Source organism: Globicephala melas, chromosome 10, assembly GCF_963455315.2.
Source record: "Globicephala melas chromosome 10, mGloMel1.2, whole genome shotgun sequence".
NCBI lineage: Eukaryota > Metazoa > Chordata > Mammalia > Artiodactyla > Delphinidae > Globicephala > Globicephala melas.
In genome coordinates, this window is record NC_083323.1 from 22355933 (window position 1) to 22375829 (window position 19897).

Sequence of the window (19897 nt, forward strand, 5' to 3'; positions counted from 1 at the left end):
TCCTTTATCTTTTAGGACATGTAAAAATTATTTTTCTCAAGTGAAATATTTAACCCAAATATATGTCTTTTCAGGTTTTAAAAATCAATTTGATTGGCCACAGGAAACGTATCTTGGCATCTCTAGGAGACAGGCTGCACGACGACCCACCACAGAAGCCCCCTCGGTCCATCACCCTCAGGGTAAGTACCCAGCATACTTGTTTTGTCCTCCACTCTTATCCTCGAAAATTATTTTGTGCAATAAAATAAAAATGATTGAAGCAGTGGGTCAGGAAGTACAGGCTGTTTTCCATGTAGCCTACCTCGCCTGTATAAAAAACTATCTCGCCTTTGATAGTGTTTTCTACGACAAGATTTGTTTTTCTCGGTTGGTTAAATATATATTTTTGAGATTTAAATTAACATCTGAAAAACCACCACCTTTAAAGAACCTCTCCGCTACCCCGCATCCCACACACCCCTCTACACCAAGAGAAGAAATGAGTTTTCTGTCAAACTCCTCAAACCCACAGGTAGAAAATCGATGAGGACCAGAGTTAAGTAAAAGATCAATTTAAAATTAACCTTAGGGTCTTCTGTTTTTTAAGAAGTGAAAATTTTTCAACTTTGCCCACTTCAAAAATTAAGAGCAGAGAATCTAGAACTTTATTTAGTAAACTGTTTCAGCTGTATTTTAGAATTATGGGGTAGAAAAACTAGGAGGAAGAGAGAAATAAAGTGGGAGAGGAAGGAAGGCAAGAAAGAGCAGAGGGAAGGAGACAGAGAGAGAGAAGATTGCCAGGCAGAATGGCAGCGGAAGGAGTAGCCAGTGGTCGCTGGTGTTCATGAGGCCTGTAGAAACGTTTCAAAAATTTATCATAAAGGCAGGGTCACCATGACCAGTTGGAGAGTTCCAACTCTGTTCTCTTTATTGAGTCCTGCACTTGCTTGCTTCTCATTCCTTTTCTGCAAGTGTCAGAAAGGGTAGTGATAATAAACGAACACAAAAGTAGCACTTAGATGTCACTGCCAGCGATGAAATGCAGTCGAATGCCTCTTATCAGTGGACTTCAGCAAACAGTAACTACTGTCAGTATCACAGAGGATCGAGCAGGAGAGGAGCTGTTAAGATTTTAAAGCTGATTCAGTTTTAAAGGAAAAGAAAATACACAAAGGCTTCAGGAAATGCAAGAGAATTGGCTCCAGGAGGGCCATGAGGAAAACTGACGATTGGGGCAGTTGGAATACACTGGTTTATCTGGAGGCTAGTGAAGGCTTAGGGAGTAGTGAAGATAGAAGAGGACCTATTTCTCCCTCAGTAAGAAAAGCCTCAAATAAATTGGGGGAAAATAAGGCTAGAAAGGCATTATCGTTTTGCCTTTGTTTTGCTACACAAAAGAGGAGAAAGATATAGGCACCATCAGTGTAACCATCCTAAAATGACCCTCTTGAGGAGCAATTCCCTGCTACTTACCCTACTGTCTTTCCTTCCTCTGCTGAACCTCTCCCTCTGGCTCCCTGGAAGAGATTTAGGGAAACAGACAAAGCAAAGACAGAAGTTCCCGAGAAAAAGTGTAGGACCTTAATCCATCATAGGAGGTCCAGCACATCTTGGGGAGAAGTAGCCTGGAGAATCGGCACGATCCAATCCTCCACTTACTTGCACACATCAGAGCCCAGCTGTCTTCCCCCCTTTATCTTACTTCTTTTTTTTTTTTTTTTTTTTTTTTTGCGGTACACGGGCCTCTCACTGTTGTGGCCTCTCCCGTTGCGGAGCACAGGCTCCAGATGCACAGGCTCAGCGGCCATGGCTCACGGGCCCAGCCGCTCCACGGCATGTGGGATCTTCCCGGACCAGGGCACGAACCCATGTCCCCTGCATCGGCAGGCGGACTCTCAACCACTGCTCCACCAGGGAAGCCCCTATCTTACTTCCTGACCAGTTTCCCCCAGTTCTCTCTGCCATTGAAGCCCATCCTCTGTCATTACGTGCATTGCTCTGCAGTCTGTGCGTGTGACATGCCGTTTCCATAGTGTCCTCTTCCTGGCAGGGATTGCCAGGCCACTCGCTGATGGAGGATCAACACCCATGAGGTCCCACTTTAGCTTTCTTGTCATGGCATCTACCATGGTGAGGCCCCTCTGTCCACATAGAGACACGGTGCCTTCCCTTGTAAACACAAGTGATAGTGTCAGGGGTGCCCAACATAGGTGTGCCTCTCTCCTGGGATCATCCATGGTGCTGGCTTAAGAAAACAGAGCCTGATTGTTGATATTGTAAACCTTCAACCTGAAATGCTTAGTGGGGAGGTATTGATTGTGCCTTTAATAAAATGGTAGAATGTCATCGATTCCTTGGCAGTTGATTCAGAAATGACTCCCCACCCCCGCAGTGTATCTTGTCAGTATTTCACAGTTTTGAAACCAGAGGTCAGCCACAAGAACATGGTATTTATTTCATGATGTATTTCCATTCAGGAACCCAGTGGTAATCACACTCCTCCTCAGTTGTCTCCATCACTTAGCCAAAGCACTTACACCACTGGTGGCTCCCTAGACGTTCCTCACATTATCATGCAGGGCGATGCAAGGAGGAGAAGAAATGAAAACTACTTTGATGATATTCCCCGATCAAAACTGGAGAGGCAGATGGCCCAGGTAAGGTGTTTGAAGCGTCTGTGCTGTTTTTGTCTTTCACCCACATCAAGCGATGCATTCCAGTTTTGAACAGTTGCTTACAATGGATGCCTACTGTGCACAACGTAACTGGAATTCTACCATTTTATGCCATGACTTTCGTTCTCTGCTCAGTTGAACTAGAATGAAATGGACCTTTCTGGGAATGGAATGTGTACACAGATCCCTGTTATCCATTTCTTTACTGAAGAAGTTATGTCTGATCTCTTTGCACCCAGAAAGTCTTTGCCCTAAAGGGAGTAATACTGTGTAAGAATCAAATCATAATGAAAAACTAAATCATAAAAGTCTAGATTATAGAATGTAAATTGGTCAGATGACAGGGCAAAAGTTGGGGGTGGGGGAGTATTAACTCCGAGAAGTGTGGTTCATTTTCTTCCAAGTTTACACATTTGTGTAGAATTGTACAATGGGGACTAGTTGCATCCATCTCATGCTGTCACCTCGAGTGGTTGAAAATGATGCTGCTGCCTGACACAGACAACTGAAGAGAGAGGTCTGTCCTGTTCAGACCTTTCCATGTTTTGGGTATGGATGTCCGTGTTTCTCCTGTCCGCAGGTTGCTGCTCAGGAACTCAGGTCAGCCATGACCAAATAGTGGTGCTCTTCCTAAAGCACATTCAGATGGGCAGCTAGCTCTGCAGTGTCATCCCGAGGCTCACAGCTATGCATTTGTTGACAGCTGTTGGCAGAATCAACCCTTTTCATCCTCATTCTAGGTTCAGACTGAGCGTTGAGAGGCTTCTCTGCCTCCCACACCTAAGATGCCAATCTTGAGGTGAAAATTTGACTGCAATTGCGTTGCCTTGGTTGTTAAATATTTTCCTCAACTGTTCGGTGAGATACTGTTTTTTTTAAAGCCTTTGGTAAACATTCAGTGCTTGCCGCTCACGAAAGAAAAATGTGAAGAGAATGTTCTGGAAGCCATGGCTCTTCTGCCTGCATATGCCCTGGAGAGAAGGGGTCTGAGATATTGTGTCTCCTTTCAACTTGCTCAATATCAAATTGTTCTCAGGGTTCTTTGTGCAAAGAATAGCAATGTTGGGATTATGGAGAATCTTTTATTGAAGGGAGGTGGAAAATGTGGGAGAGACAAGAAAAGAATAATTTTCCCTCTCTCTCTTGTTAAGTATTGTCTTTTAATCCTTATTACTGTTTTCACTGATGCTTTTTTTAAATAAAGAATCTAAAAGCTTTTTTCCCCAAGATGTTCATACATTTCCTGCTATTTGTTAGTATCTGTGGATCACATATGTGGTTACATTTCTCTAATGACAGTCTTTCAGAGACATGGTTTGTTTTAACCTTGAACCATGTAGTCTTTATGTATTAATGCAAACTGGGTCTTTCCTGGACCCTTTTCTTCCCTGAGTAAGGGCGGAGCATCCATTAACAAGCATTATCTGTTACTGCCTGTGCCAAATTCAGGAACAGAATCACCTGTCTGAACTGCTTATGTAATTTATGCGAGTTCTCCACACAGTGCAGTTTTTTTCAGAGAGGAAATTAATTACTCTTTGGCCTGAGTATGCACATCAGAAGTAATCTAGCAATTGCTCCCTTATGATCTTTGTGAGATTCACAACCTAGGGGCAGTATTACCGTCTGAAGAGCCTAGATCTTTCTCTTGTCATTCCAATCAGAATGCATCCCTTTCTGGAATTGCCTTGCCCTTGAGAAAATTGAATGAACTTTTATCTGGCCAGGTGAGAAAGGCCAAAATGCACAAAGAGAAATGAGGTAAGCAGTGGATGAGTTGGGAGCTATGGGAGGTCTGTGTGAATGTGCTTATTTCCCTCCTGTGTACTGTTCACAATGATCGGATGACTGATGGAGACCTAGGCCTCCATCAGCAGCCAGGAGCTTATTAGAAGCTTTCTAACATCCCACTGCTCAATACAGCACTTTTGCTGCAGAATAAATAGGAGATGGCACTACAGGAATCCAATCGATAAGAAAAAGGGATTCTGGGATTGCAGCTCTTTAGGCTGTGTTAATTGCAGTTTTTTATTTGTTGAGACTTTCTCAGTCTAGAAATGCCAGAAATCGTGGAGAAACGAATGGGTACCTTTTAAAAAATAGAACCATTTCAAAGCTTTAACCTGTCAAAATATGAAATACTTGGTAATTTTGTTGCTGAACAGTTTTATTTATGTGACTTTTTCACCACTCAGCCACCCAATTGATGTTTTTTCTTATTTTTCTGCTTCTGGTCATTTGCTGTAATAATTTTTGAAATCCGTTCGCTTTTTTTTTTTTTTAGAACCCATCAAACTGTCTCTAGACCACGTCTTCCCCAATGTTATGCCCTTAGCCAGTAAAGCTGAATTCAAGTCTTCTTCCTAAGGGCTTGAATTAGCAATTTTTAGCAATTAAATTCCTGTAAGCAAGCAGCTAGTTACACCTCCTTCCCACCTGGAGCTCAGTCCCTGAGGTTCCTTCCCAAGGGGTTTCTCCCAAGGGGCTTACTTGAGGTTGGGTAACGCATGCCTAACCAGTCTGTTTCCCACTAAAAGGCCTAAGTCCACCTTCAGGCTTTCTTACTTACTTACTAAAAGAAAGGAAAACACAATTAAAAGAAAATCACCTGGACAAATTCTTGTTCTCAGAAACCCCTTTACTGCTTCACGTTTACCTGCGCCCCCAGAAGAGTGATTTGGAATTCTAGCCGTAGGCCAGGAACCTTAAGTTCTTGGTGGCTGCAGTAATTCATAGCAGCATAGCTTTTGCCCAGCAGACGTGTGGAAGTGCTTTAACTTGAAAAGCCAATGCTGAAAGTTACATTGAGATAAATTTAATGTCCATTCCACCTATTAAATTTGTTCGTTAGCAAATATTTTTTTAAAAGGTAACACAGTGTTTGACTACTTGTTTTCAGTTCGAACCGATGTTTAAAATACTTGTCTTGGAATCCAGAGGGTTTTAAATAGTACGGCTATTGTTTGCTTTTATTCTGATGTAAGCAATATTGTGGCATCAAATTGTCTTAAATAAATATGTGAGAAACAAAATCAAGTTCAGTACTGATAGGATTTTTGAAACCATGAAATGTAATGATGTAAACACATCTAAACAATGGATTGCCTATCATGCTGAAAACATAGCTTTCTAGCCTATAATTCTAAATTGGACTCAGCCCAGAAGTTCTGAAAGGCTCCCCTATTTCCATATCCCTAATAAATAAATGTTGCATTCACATTTGTATAATAATACCTTAATGCGTATAGAGCTTGCTTTTAAATTTCCAAAGTACTGTCACATCTGTCATCTCATTTTAGCACAGACAAGGTATCCTACACAACTATTTATGTGTGTGTAGCACATGGCAGATCAGCTTTTAAGGCCAAGTTCTGTGGAGATGAGATAGTAAGTGAAAATATGAAAAATAATAACAGAAGGAGGAAAAGTATTTCCAGTATTTAGGACCTAATTGCAATATTTAGAAATTTTCTTGAGTGATATTTAGGAGAAGTCAAAACATCCTTAAAATGAATAATAAATGAGAGTAATGGAATTAATAAAGTTTAGGTACCACATTCTCCAAAGTTATGAAAAAAGGAAACGGAGTTTCCCAAAGTGAAACTTATAACCATTTATTTATAACCAAATACTTATGGAAAAATGAAATAATACTTCTATTTTCACAAAATAAAAAAGACTCCTAAACAGTAAGAAAAAACCCACACAATAGAAGTTCTTGTGTTTTGAATGCTCTCATCTAATTAGAAATATCAATATTGCCTGAGGCAGTTACCTTACCTGATGCGTACAAACCTTAGAAACAGACGTTATCCACATTTCAAAGACTGGGAAACAGAAATGATGTGACTTGGTGGGGGTAGCACAGCCAGAAAGAAACCAAATGAGAACTTGCCTGGGGCAATATGTCAGGCACTAGAAAGGCTTTGTCTAAATTGCTTCTAAATCACTAGAAAGTTGATTCAGTTGAAAGTCTAATATATCTTGATCCAAACAGTATTACTTAATAAGTATGACTAGATCAATTACTTCTTTATTTGAAAGCACTTTACATATTATATTAGTTCTACAAATGGTCGTTCTTTTGATTCTGTTAGAGGAAGAGAAATGGAAACTGGGCCACACAGAAGCCCTGCCATGGCCCCATCCATGTCTGAACTTCCACGTGCAGTATCTTATTTAAACCTCACAGCAGCCCCTTCTATACTCAAGGGACCCAGCTGGGTGAGTGCTTTGCCTTGCAGCTGCTACATGGCAGAGCCAGGACTCAAGCTGTCTGCCTGACCATGTCCTGTTCTATGGCCCCTGATGCCCGGTGGGCTACTTCTATTTTAAAATGATATAGAATATCTTAGTAACAGTTCAATACATACTAATTTCCCATATGCTCTAACAGATTATACATACATAGGAACAGTGAGCAGAATGAGGATAAAATTGCTAGTTGTTTAGTGGAAACTTACTGAATCAGCTCATGGTTCTCACCATAAAACCTTTTTTTAAAAAAATACTTAATTAAAAAAAAATACTTAATTTAAAAAATTTTATTTTATTGAAGTATAGCCAATTTATAATATCATGTTAGTTTCAGGTATACTATGAGTCTGTTTCTGTTTGGAAAATAAGTTCATTGATATCTCTTTTTTTTAGATTCCACATATAACTGGTATCATGATATTTGTCTTTCTCTGTCTGGCTTATTTCACTTAGTAGGATAATAGTAGTAGTAGGATAATCTCTAGGTCCATCCATGTTGCTGCAAATGGCATTATTTCATTCTTTTTTATGGCTGAGTAATATTCCATTGTATGTATATAACCACATCTTCTTTATCCATTCATCTGTCGATGGACATTTAGGTTGCATTCATGTCTTGGCTATTGTGAATAGTGCTGCTGTGAACATAAGGGTGCACGTATCTTTTTGCATTATGGTTTTCTCCGGATATTTGCCTAGGAGTGGGATTGCTGGGTCGTATGGTAGCTTTGTTTTTAGTTTTTTAAGGAACCTCCATACTGTTCTCCGTAGTGGCTGTATCAATTTACATTCCCACCAACAGTGTAGGAGGGTTTCCTTTTCTCCACACCCTCTCCAACATTTATTGTGTGTAGATTTTTTGATGATGGCCATTCTGACCGATGTGAGGTGATACCTCATTGTAGTTTTGATTTGCATTTCTCTAATAATTAGTGATGTTGAAGCATTTTTTCATGTGTTTTTTGGCTATCTGAGTGTCTTCTTTGGAGAAATGTCTATTTAAATTTTTTGTCCATTTTTTGATTGGGTTATTGGTTTTTTTGATATTAAGCTTCATGAGCTGTTTATATATTTTGGAGATAATCCCTTGTCAGTTGCTTTGTTTGCAAATATTGTCTCCCATTCTGAGGGCTATCTTTTTGTTTTGTTTATGGTTTCCTTTGCTATGCAAAAGCTTTTAAGTTTAATTAGGCCTCATTTGTTTATTTTTGTTTTTATTTTCATTACTCTAGGAGATAGATCCAAAAAGATTATTTGTAGACTTTTTGATGCTGGCCGTCTGACCGGAGTGAAGTCATACCTCATTGTAGTTTTGAGTTGCATTTCTCTAATAATTAGCAATGTTGAACATTTTTTCATGTGGCCATTGGCCATCTGTATGTCTTCTTTAGAGAAATGTCTATCTAGGTTTTCTGCTCATTTTTTGATTGGATTGTTTGTTTTTTTGATATTGAGCTGTATGAGCTGTTTGTATATTTTGGAAACTGATCCCTTGTCGGTTGCATCATTTGTAAACATTTTCTCCCATTCTGTAGGTTGTCTTTTCGTTTTGTTTATGGTTTTCTTTGCTGTGCAAAAGCTTTTAAGTTTAATTAGGTCTCATTTGTTTATTCTTATTTCCATTCCTCTAGGAGATGGATCTAAAAAGATCTTGCTGCGATTTATGTCAAAGAGTGTTCTGCCTATATTTTCCTCTAGGAGTTTTATAGTATCTGGCCTTACATTTAGGTCTTTAATCCATTTCCGAGTTTCTACAGTGTTTATTTGTTGATCCTCTTAGTGGAAACCCTTCCTGCACATTTGGTAGAACTCTGCCCTCCTCCCACGTTTGTGAAAAGCTTTGTAGGTAGCTTTGGGGTTTACTGCATATACAGAGAAGTTCTTGCCCATGAGGGTTTCTCCAATTAGTGGATGCTGTTTCCTTAGCAGCATCTTCAGTTGGAGTTTTGATTTGGTTTCTTTCAGGCTGTGTGACCTGTACCAAGTCATGCGATTTCTCTGAACTTCGGTTTCCTTGTCTTTAAATCATGGATAAAGACTGCCTGGCAGGCTTGTGTGTGTCAGATAATTTATGTTTAAGTATATTCTAAACTGCAAATCACAATGTATAGATAGATAGATAGATGATATGACTATCAATTCAGATATATCATCTATCAGTCCCTAATTCAAAGGTCCCTGATTCATTGTAGGGCCAGTTAATGCCAAAGACATTAGAAAGGTAAGTGCTCAGATGCTTGTAGCATTCTATAAAGACCATTCTTTTGTTCCAGTATTATTTCCATGCTTAGAATGTATATTGAGAATGGAATTGGAATTTTCCTCCTTATTATTTTAATTATATAAATATGAAGGCTGCCAAGGAGCATCTTTCATGATGGAAAAGGGATCTGTGAAATGATCACAAAGCCAGGGAAAGCAGGGGAGAGATGGAAGAGTCCTCTGCAAATTCAGCATACAAAAGTATGTAGCAGAGGATATCTTACAGTAATAACACGTTAATATTGTAACATGGTAAGAGAAAACATTAAGTGAGAAAGAAAGGATTGTTTTTGACTTAAATGAACTTTAAAACTTGTTTGAAATACAAAGTACACAAAATTGTTTACTAGAAAGCATGGATAGCCCCAAAATCCATGAGGCAAACACTAAGCCAGCCTCTGAGAAAGAAGGGAGTAATTTATTCTTCTGTATTTTCTCTGGGAAAGGAAGCCTGGTGTTGCTAGAAATTCTACCCACTGCTCTCATGTTATGGAATTTACAGAATTAGCCTTCAAAAAATGGTACAACTGTGTTGAAAAGAACAGCATTTTACAAAGCAACTTTTCCCCCACTAAACAAGTTTTATTACTGAGTTACATTAGATTTTTTCAGATGTCCATGAGTTAGTGACTAATTTTTAATTTAGATTTTCATCACCTCACCACTGCTCAGAAAAGTTCAGCGTGTCCATGACTCAAAAATTTTTTCCATGAAGGTCTAAAGAGCAGCTTCTAATACTTAAGCACAGACAGATAATACATAACCCCAAAAAGAAGGTTAAGAATAAATTCAGTAAGCTCTTCCATCAGGAGCTTCCGACGTGACAGCTTGTTGAGTTGACAAGCTAACACACCAGCTTCAGTGATAACTTGGGATGTTGATGATATCTGTGCCCTGTTTCAAGCCAGGAACTCTGGACTGTCAGCCATCTATGCCCAAAGGCATCATGCCAAGCAAAAGTGGAAAAAGATGCTTTCATACTTGGAATTTAAACCTGATGTGTTGTATACCTAGTTTGTTAATGTGGACAGTTAACTGCCTTTTCTCAAAATATATGCTCTCCCTATACTACAAAGCTACAGTAATCAAGACAGTATGGTACTGGCATGAAAACAGAAATATAGATCAATGGAACAGGATAGAAAACCCAGAGATAAACCCACGCACGTATGTCACCTTATCTTTGATAAAGGAGGCAAAAATATACATTGGAGAAAAGACAGCCTCTTGAATAAGTGGTGCTGGGAAAACTGGACAGCTACATGTAAAAGAATGAAATTAGAACACTCCCTAACACCATATACAAAAATAAACTCAAAATGGATTAAAGACCTAAATGTAAGGCCAGACACTATAAAACTCTTAGAGGAAAACATAGGCAGAACACTCTATGACATAAATCACAGCAAGATCCTTTTTGACCCACCTCCTAGAGAAATGGAAATAAAAACAGAAATAAACAAATGGGACCTAATGAAACTTAAAAGCTTTTGCACAGCAAAGGAAACCATAAACAAGACCAAAAGACAACCCTCAGAATGGGAGAAAATATTTGCAAACAAAGCAACGGACAAAGGATTAATCTCCAAAATATAGAAGCAGCTCATGCAGCTCAATATCAAAAAAACAAACAACCCAATCCAAAAATGGGAAAAGACCTAAATAGACATTTCTCCGAAGAAGATATGCAGATTGCCAGCAAACACATGAAAGCATGCTCAAGATCACTAATCATTAGAGAAACGCAAATTAAAACTACAATGAGGTATCACTGCACACCAGTCAGAATGGCCATCATCAAAAAATCTACAAACAATAAATGTTGGAGGGGGTGTGGAGAAAAGGGAACCCTCTTGCACTGTTGGTGGGAATGTAAATTGATACAGCCACTATGGAGAACAGTATGGAGGTTCCTTAAAGAACTAAAAACAAAGCTACCATATGACCCAGCAATCCCACTACTGGGCATATACCCTGAGAAAACCATAATTCAAAAAGAGTCATGTACCCCAATGTTCATTGTAGCTCTATTTACAATAGCCAGGACATGGAAGCAACCTAAGTGTCCATCGACAGATGAATGGATAAAGAAGATGTGGCACATATATACAATGGAATATTACTCAGCCATAAAGAGAAATGAAATTGAGTTGTGGCGAGGTCGATGGGCCTAGAGTTTGTCATATAGAGTGAAGTAAGTCAGAAAGAGAAAAATAAATACCGTATGCTAACACATATATATGGAATCTAAAAAAAACAGGTTCTGAAGAACCTAGGGGCAGGACAGGAATAAAGATGCAGATGTAGAGAATGGACTTGAGGACACGGGGAGGGGGAAAGATAAGCTGGGCCGAAGTGAGAGAGTAGCATTGACATATATACACTACCAAATGTAAAACAGATAGCTAGTGGGAAGCAGCTGCATCGTACGGGGAGATCAGCTCGGTGCTTTGTGACCATCTAGAAGTGTGGGATAGGGAGGGTGGGAGAGAGGCTCAAGAGGGAGGGCTTATGGGGATATATGTATGCATATAGCTGATTCACTTTGTTATACAGCAGAAACTAACAACGTTGTAAATCAATTATACTCCAATAAGGATACTAAAAAAAAATTTTTTTTAAGTTTATATATATGCTCTCCCCTTGACAACTTTGGTGCCAGAAATTCCAGTATGATTATCGTCTTATGGGCAACATTGAAGTGTTACCGTCTATCCTGTACCACAGTCAAAAAATAATAATAGGAAGAAGTGGGAGAATCACTCAGATGGAGTCGGTTTTACGTTTTGATACTCATCTTACAAGTCTCAATTCTTTCATTCTCTGTCAAGTCCATCAGTGAGGCACATTAGATGACCAGGAGTTTGTTCTGACTGATGCAATCAGACCTAAACACCTCCACTGTCTTTGCTAGGGAAGCTGTGATGTCTCCACCTACCCATCATGTGCTGGTACTTAACCAAGGAGAATGTTTCCAGTTAAAACCAGATCATGGATTTTTTTTTAAAACATGAACAGAAAGGATCCTATTTTCAACTGAATAAATAATAAATCGGACAATATATAAAAACACTGTTTTAGTGGAATTGACCTTGTGATATTTCGTGGTGCCTTAGGCTGGCTGGCATTGAGCGGCATGTTTGCCAAGAGGCACACCAGGCTATCTTTTTCCACTTGTTAAATTTTTGGAATGTTTCTTATTAGATTCAGTCCAGTTCTTGGGTCCACAGGTCAGTGTTGGCTCTTATAATCTGACCTTGATATGTTTTCAAGGGTAGGAGAATTCTCTTCTTTTCTCCTCTTCCTTTTCTTTTTCCAGTATTAAAGAAAATAAAGGGAAGGTGTTTAATGTCTAGAGGAAATGGGGCTTCTTGTGCGGTCCTGTCTCAGTTACGTCAGTTTATGTATGACTAAAGTAATAAATCAGTAGGGACTCTTCTGAATGCATGCAGGTAACAGAAATCCAACTCAAGATGTCTTAAGCAGAAAAGGGCACATACTTGGGTCATTTTTGGTACAAAGTCCTGGTAGCCTGGGTTCAGGTGCTCATATGACATCTTGGTCTCAGGCTCTTCATGTCTTAGCTCTGCTGTCCTCTGGGTTGGCTCTTTTCCCAATCAGGCTTTCTCTACATGAGGGGAGTTTCAAGTCCAATTCCTGTTAAACTGGAACCTGTGAGAAAGAGGGCTTGTCTTACCAAGGGTTCCCCAAAAAGCCCCAGGATTGAGTCCCGCTGGTTCAGATCAGGCTGGTTTGGCTCTTTTATGTGTCCTGAGCTAATCACACAGGAGAGGAGCATGTGTGTGTGTGGTGTGTGTGTGCATGGTGTGTGTGTGGTGTGCGTGTGTGTGTGTGTGTGTGTGAGAGAGAGAGAGAGAGAGAGATGCGATTAGCCAGGCATAGGTCACATGCCTGGAGATGGTTTTAGCTCCACCTGAACCACAGGAACTGAGGGATGGCAAAGAAACTCCTCCTGTGGACAGGCTTTCATGAGCAGAAGTGGCCATGGTTTCTGGGCAGACAGAAATAGCAGTGGTGGACACCTGATTAAACCCATTCTGACATCCGAATTCCAAGAATATCTGATCGACAATTGTTATATTACATGGGTATTCATTTCATTTTTGCATACTTGATTTGATGAGCTTTTTTAAAATACCAGATTTGAAGTAATGAGGTCAGAGTTAAAAATTCTGTCTCTGATATCTGATACCTCTGTAACCTTGAACAAGCCTCTTAGCTACTCAGAGCCTTAGTTTTCTCTTCCTCAAGTGAGATTAAGGCCCCCTCACATCGCTGTTGTGAGGCACAGATAAAGTAGTTGTTATCACAGTAGTTTACAAAGTATACAGCTCTACGTTTGGGTGTTTTTAGAAATTATTATTATTTTGAGATAACTCTAGCTTCCTTCTACACTATGCCTTTTCAACTGCAACTGGGAATAAATGCATTTTAAAGTAAAGCTCATAATATTTAGCTGTGTTTTACAAAACTATTTCTGTTTTCCAGCTGGTAGGCCCCAAACTAATACCTTTCCAGAGATGTGGAAACAATAGTTCTTAGGATTGCAAACGCTGCACAGGAGGTTCCTATCTGTGTGATAACCTAGTTAGCATTGGAGCTCTTTGGAGAGGATTTATGGATGGTATCCATACTTAAGTACTTTTAAATACTTTATGAGTTAACATATATTAAAAATGTCATTACATTATACATTAAATTTTATTTTATTTCTCTTATAGTAAAGTGTATGAGTGCTAGGGGTGAGGCCTGACTCTTCCTTATTTTTTAATTCTCTGTAATAAGCATTCCATAAATACTTGTTGACCAGATTACTTTACACAGGTATTAGGCACCACAAAACCACAGGTTTCCAGGACTCCAGCTTAGACACAAACTGGGATGGTCTCAAATCTTTTAGAGAAACAAACTACCTGGAATAGAGGCTTAGATCTGATAGTTAGTTCATCGTCATTATCGTCAGAGCCAGCACTGATTAATACAACTTTAAAATGAGGAAACTGAGGCTCGGAGACTTTGTGTTGTTGACCCAAGGCCACAGAGATTGTAAGAAGCAGAGCCAGGATTTGAACCCAGGCTCTCTAGCTTCAGAGCCTGTGCTTTAACCACTGTGATGATGAACACCCGGGTTGTGTCTATACCAGCAGACATGACACATTCTAAAAATTCTAGAACCCCAAAAGGCTTCAGTGCAATTTTTTTTAGTCCTCTGACAAATTCTGTTACTAATAGCTAATACTTTATGTAAATGCAAAGTTAGTAGAGAATGGAACCTCTAAGGTGGTGTGGATAAACATTGTATTTAAAGAAGATCCTTTGCTCTTGACATCCAACTTTTCATTCTTTGCAAATCAGGGGTAGCAAACAATTGCTTCACATAACCAGTTGTGAAATGTTGTGACACCCCCCCCTTTCTGTATCGATCTCTACTTTGAGGCTTGAATGTAGTATCACAAAAATTTATAGTAACTTGCAATATCGACATGCACTTATAGCTAGAGGATCCTTTTGTGCTTCTGTTAATGAAAAGCAGAGAACTTTAGGGTGGGAGGGGGCCAGAAAATGTGTCTTGATGCAGCGCCCCTTCTAATACATCCTTAATAAACAGCCACAGGTTTATTCCTGAACTTGTCCCTGTAAGGCAGTCCCCACTTTGTGAGGCAGCCAGCCCCACCATCATCAGAAAAGTTCTAATTAATAGAACTCTTGCCTTATATTGAACTGAAAGAAGCCTCCTTAAAGCTCCCATGTAGTTAGTTAATGCTATCTTCTGAAAACAGGAAGAGTAAATCTACTCCCTCTTGCTGAGAATAGTTCTTTAAGACTAAAGACAATTTGATGTCTTCCCTTCACTATATTAACCGCATCCACCTCTTGCCAATAGCATTCTGATAAGTGGGACGCAGGCTACGCAGCATCCGGACTCCCCAGCTCTGGGCATGTCAGTGCCGTTTTAGAACTTGGTCAATGCTCAGTGTATCAGTGATCCTTCCCAACTATGTAATATGCTGCTTTTAAAAGTGTACCTCAGAAAAGTGTGCCTTTCAAGTAATTCCTCCAGTTTATTGATTTCAGTGCTGAACAAGGCAGAACTGAGGAAAAAGTTCTTCTGGTAGCCTTCTACCAGAGACCTCTTAGACTGGCATCATGCAAGAGGATTAAATCAACCAGACCTTGTTTCCCCATACATTCCACAAGGAAAACATGAGGAAATAGTGCGGTCTCAGTAAACATCATTGAATGAATGTCCTGTCCAATACCTCTCTTTTTTTTTTTTACCAGAGGCAGGAACCAATGTTGAGCATATAGTTAATAAATGGGTTGAAATTTTAAAAATGACATTGTCGATTTACAAGAAAGGAACATAATGTATATTTTAAAGAGATGTTACAGGCAGAGAACAATTAGTACTTTGCAAAATGGAATTTCTTTGCAGCAGTTCATGTTATGATAAAAAGCAGATCGGTGCAGTTCTGAATGAGTGATTAATATTTCTGCTAATGGCCCTGAAAAATGTTTGTATCAAGAGTCGTGGCATCCAAACTTTGAGGGAGAGCAAGTAAAATAGCCCATATTGCAAGAAACAGCATGATCCCAATTGACTTAAATTCCCTGCAACATCCAGGGAAACTGGGGAGCTGAACAGTGAGATCTGGATTGTATAGACAGTGTTCCATTTTTTTTCCTCTGCTCTGTTTTTTCTTTTCCTGTGAAGAGATTTCATAAATAATTGTGTAATGTCATTTAGGGCTACAACTGTCATATTAGGGAATGCAGGTTATGTATTATCTCTACAAATGAATAACAGGTCACATGGCTATAGTTCTCTCCTATTTCAGCAGCTGAGAGCTTACTTTATGTGCTGTCAGTAGCAGAATCAGAGTTTACAGGGAAAGAGGGAAGAAAGATGGTGGGGGGTGGAGAAAAGGAGGGAGGAGGGGGGAGGGAAGGAGACAGGGAGGAGCGAAGCAGGGAGGAGGTTAGTGAAAGAAAGCTGTAACTTTGGGCAGGCAGCAAGTAATATCAGAATTTGTATCATTTCAGTGTACTTATGATGAGACCGAATGTAGTGTTTACTTCCTCCCATTTTTGCTAGATTGATCCATTCTGACGCCAGCAATAATGGGTCACACATGGAAAAACAACTATTGGCCTGGCTTTTCACTTCCAGCAGGTGATTACCAATCTGTCCAAGAATTTCCCTGATACGGGGTCAAGTTCACAATCATGAAGGTTTGAGAAGACTGCTCATCAGAAAAGTGAAGAAATGACGGGAAGCAGGATTTTTTAGCCCAGCATTCCCTGCAAATAAAATAGTTGATCCAAAACCTTTCACAGAAAGGGCCAGTGGTAAGAAAGCCTGAACTTGTGACGTTCCCGACGTAGTTGAAGAGGAGAATCACACGTGGTTGTTAGAGAGTGTCTACACGTTGCAGAACTCCCCCGTGAAGAGAGGAGGAGGATGGTTCCCACGTCTACGACGGTGGGACGGAAAAATAAGATGCTGGCCTGCGACTTCTGGGTAACTCAGGAGAGACAAAAGCTTCTGATTCCTGGTTTCCAGGCAGGGTTTGGTTGGTGCCCACGGAAGAGGAGGCTGCGAGGGCTGTCGCTGCTGAAGAAAAGAGGTGTTTTCTTTTGCATACGAGGTGTTTGGTGCATTGTTCTTTGACTGATCTGAATTTGTCTGACTCCATCCTTTGACAGATCTCATCTCGTTTTATTCTCTGCTCAAGGAGGCGCTGAGTTTGCTGGCTGCTGACCGAGGCTTCCTTTGTTAGGGTGCCCATTTTTCTTTTGCCTTTGAAGCTGTTTTGTTCTCTCTTCAAGTTTGTTTTTGTTTTATTTTAGAAGAGCTGTCATCCAAGAGAAGAAATGGACTTCATTACTCTTTTAACTTTCACTCTGAACCTTTCGGATTTCTTGTTAGATTCTTTCTGGTCAATTTCTGAACACCCCAAAGTGTGAAAAATTATGACAAACATAAGGGAGAAACAGAGGAAAAGCTTTCTTTTTTTTTTTTTTTTTTCCCGAGCTAGAACAAGGCAGAAAATTTCATCTCTGATAGAATCTGACCAGAGGGCTCTATTCACACAAGCTTCTTTATTAAACTAGCTACACAGCATCGGCAGAATCCCGAAGGTTTTCAGAGCCTAATTGGTGTTACTGAGTGGGTGGAGCTATCGCCCACTTGCTGCTTCTAAGGCCCATCAGCCTCTGAATTCCAGTTGACCACATACTGGTCCTGACAAAGGAAAATGGATCATGTCCATAGCAATCCCTATTCCATAAACGTTGACTAAAAGCAGGGCTGACCCCTACTCACTTTGCGACCCATGCCTTGTACCCAATAGATGAGCAGTAATTATCTCTGGATGAATGTCAGGGTGCCAGGAAGACAGGTTCTTATGCTGTAAACGTTTTTCCACATTTTCAATTTGTGCCTGAAAGAGTAATCCCTTTGCAGCGTAGAAAGCATAGACTTAATTTGGATATAATATGCTGGGTTTTGGGGGAAGACTTCTCCGAGAAGGTGACACTGGAGTAGAACGTGAGGTATGGGAGCTGGTCCTGCAGCGTCTGGAGAAGGGGAAACAAGGGCAGAGGCTTTGAAGCAAGAGTGTGCTTTGCTGTCCAGAACCAAGTGAGCAAGAGAGCAGAGAGGTAAGGGCGGGCATGGGAGCCGGAGGATGGAGATCCTTGCCGGCCATTATTAGGACTCTGAATTTTCTTCTGAGTTAAATGGAGCAGAACAGCATGATCTGGCTTTCACTTTAAATGGATCATTTGGGCTGTTGTATTGAGAATAAACGCTAAGGGGGCAAGGATGAGAGCAATGAGTTTGGAAGCCTAATGGAAGAATCCGAGTGAGAAAAGGTAGTGACTTGGACCAGGTAGTGATAGGAGGGTGAGAAGATTTTAGAAGTAGATTCAGTAGGATTTGCTGCTGGAATGAATGTGAAATGTGAGCAAGAGGACGACCCCAACTGGAAGAAGAGGGTTGCCATTTGGTGAGATAAGAAAGCTTACAGGGAAGGTGAGGTGATCCGGAGCTTGGTTTGGGGCATTTAAGGTTAGGATACCTCTTAATCACCAAGATTAAGAGAGGTGTTAAGAAGGCAGCTGGATGTCTGAATCTGGAATTCAGAGGAGAGATCTGGGCTGGAGACATAAATTCGGGAGTCGGGACAGGATGAGACCACCTGGTAAAGCCAGAGAAGGAGAAGGGATTGAGGTCTGATGCTCCAGGGACCAGAGGATGATGGGAGCCAGCAAAGGAGGCTAAAAAAGGAAGGAGTGATCAAGTGTCAGGAGGTCAAGGAAAATGACCAGTTGGATTTGACACAATGAAAAAAGCAGTTTCGGCAGAGTAGGCTCAGGTGAGGACGGGAGAAGGGGAAGCAGAGACCATATAGATACTTCTTGGGGGGATTTGCTTCTTAAAGAACAGGAATCGGAACAGGAGCTCGGGGAGAATGTTGGGTCAAGGAAAGGGGCTTGTTTGCTTTTAATGGAAGATGTTTCAGTACTTACAGGGAATGTTCCAGTAAAGAAGGGAGAACAGACGGTGAAGGAGAGAGAATTTATTGTAAATTACTGGGTTGCTACCAACTGAGCAAAAAAGAAGTCAACCTTTAGGAGAAAGACTTTGGATATAGGTAATACGCTTTTTAGTTTGTTACTAGATTTGAATGCAAACGTGTGGTATTTTCTGAACTGTATTCGTGGTAACCTGAGATACATAATGGTAACAATAGCAATATGTGTGTTGCATTTTAAGAAAACATTTCCAGAATCAGGAGAGAGGTCTGAACTCAAGATAAAATTGTGTACCTCTAAAAGTGTGCTAACTTCATCACCAAAGAAATAAACATTAAATTATTGATATCTCAGTTCTAAGATCGCTATACCTTAACCCCCATTTATTTGGATTTCATGGTAATTCAAGTTCAGATCAACTAAATTAAGCTTCACAATGTATGAGGAAAAGGAACTGAGAGAAAATTAATAAGCAAATGAAATTGCAAAGGGTGTTTACCATCCTTTTCCAGAATTGTTTCCAGGCTCGTACAAGCAGCTCTTTAGCATATAGGTGTGCCTCTCTCTTCAACAAAGTCAGCGGTGCTTTTTCAGCCTTTATCAGGAAAAACGAGACCATCTCTAACAAGAAGTCTGCAAGGTTAATCTCTGGTGCATTTTGCCAGAAGAGTGTTGTCAGTGATGTAGTTTACTGAAGGCACAAGTGGCAACGTCAAAGTAGATCAACTAAACGTGATAATGAAGAGCAGTAATTAATGTTCCTATGGTGCTTGACCATTTGCCAAGAAATATCGAACACATTCTGTGATTCCATTCACTCAGTCAATACGTTTGATGGCTTCTGTGTTCCAGGTCCTAGAAACAGAGATGTGAAAAAGTTCCCTCTCGCGTGAAGCTTACTTAGCACGAGCCACACGACAACCTGATGAAATAAGCAGGCCAAGTGCTATTCTTCTTCTTCTTTACACATGAGGACGTTCTGAAGTTTAATTAAAACTTAGATTTAAATCACTTCTGTTCTAGGAATTGGGGCCCCAGATGAAATTTTCTCACTGCTATTTTCTTTCTAAAAGCTTTTGAACACTCTGTACTTCAATGCATGTTGTACCCTGAAGTATCATCTTCATAAATGTAATGAAATTCTGCAGGGGAAGCTCTTT

The 19897-nt window shown here is 40.2% G+C and overlaps 1 protein-coding gene across 25 annotated transcripts in view; it reads left to right on the forward strand.

The window, feature by feature from the left end:
• ANKS1B (ankyrin repeat and sterile alpha motif domain containing 1B) overlaps nt 1-19897 on the forward strand; it is a 1162364-nt gene that overhangs the window by 1075333 nt on the left and 67134 nt on the right. For 20 of the 25 annotated variants that reach the window (XM_060307139.1, XM_060307138.1, XM_060307130.1 and 17 more), the window contains 2 exons: nt 75-182; nt 2460-2639. In XM_060307139.1, coding sequence (XP_060163122.1) covers nt 75-182; nt 2460-2639 — 288 coding nt within the window. The remainder of the gene's footprint in view (nt 1-74; nt 183-2459; nt 2640-19897) is intronic. The other 5 variants (XM_060307131.1, XM_060307135.1, XM_060307136.1 and 2 more) reach the window with 1 other exon arrangement.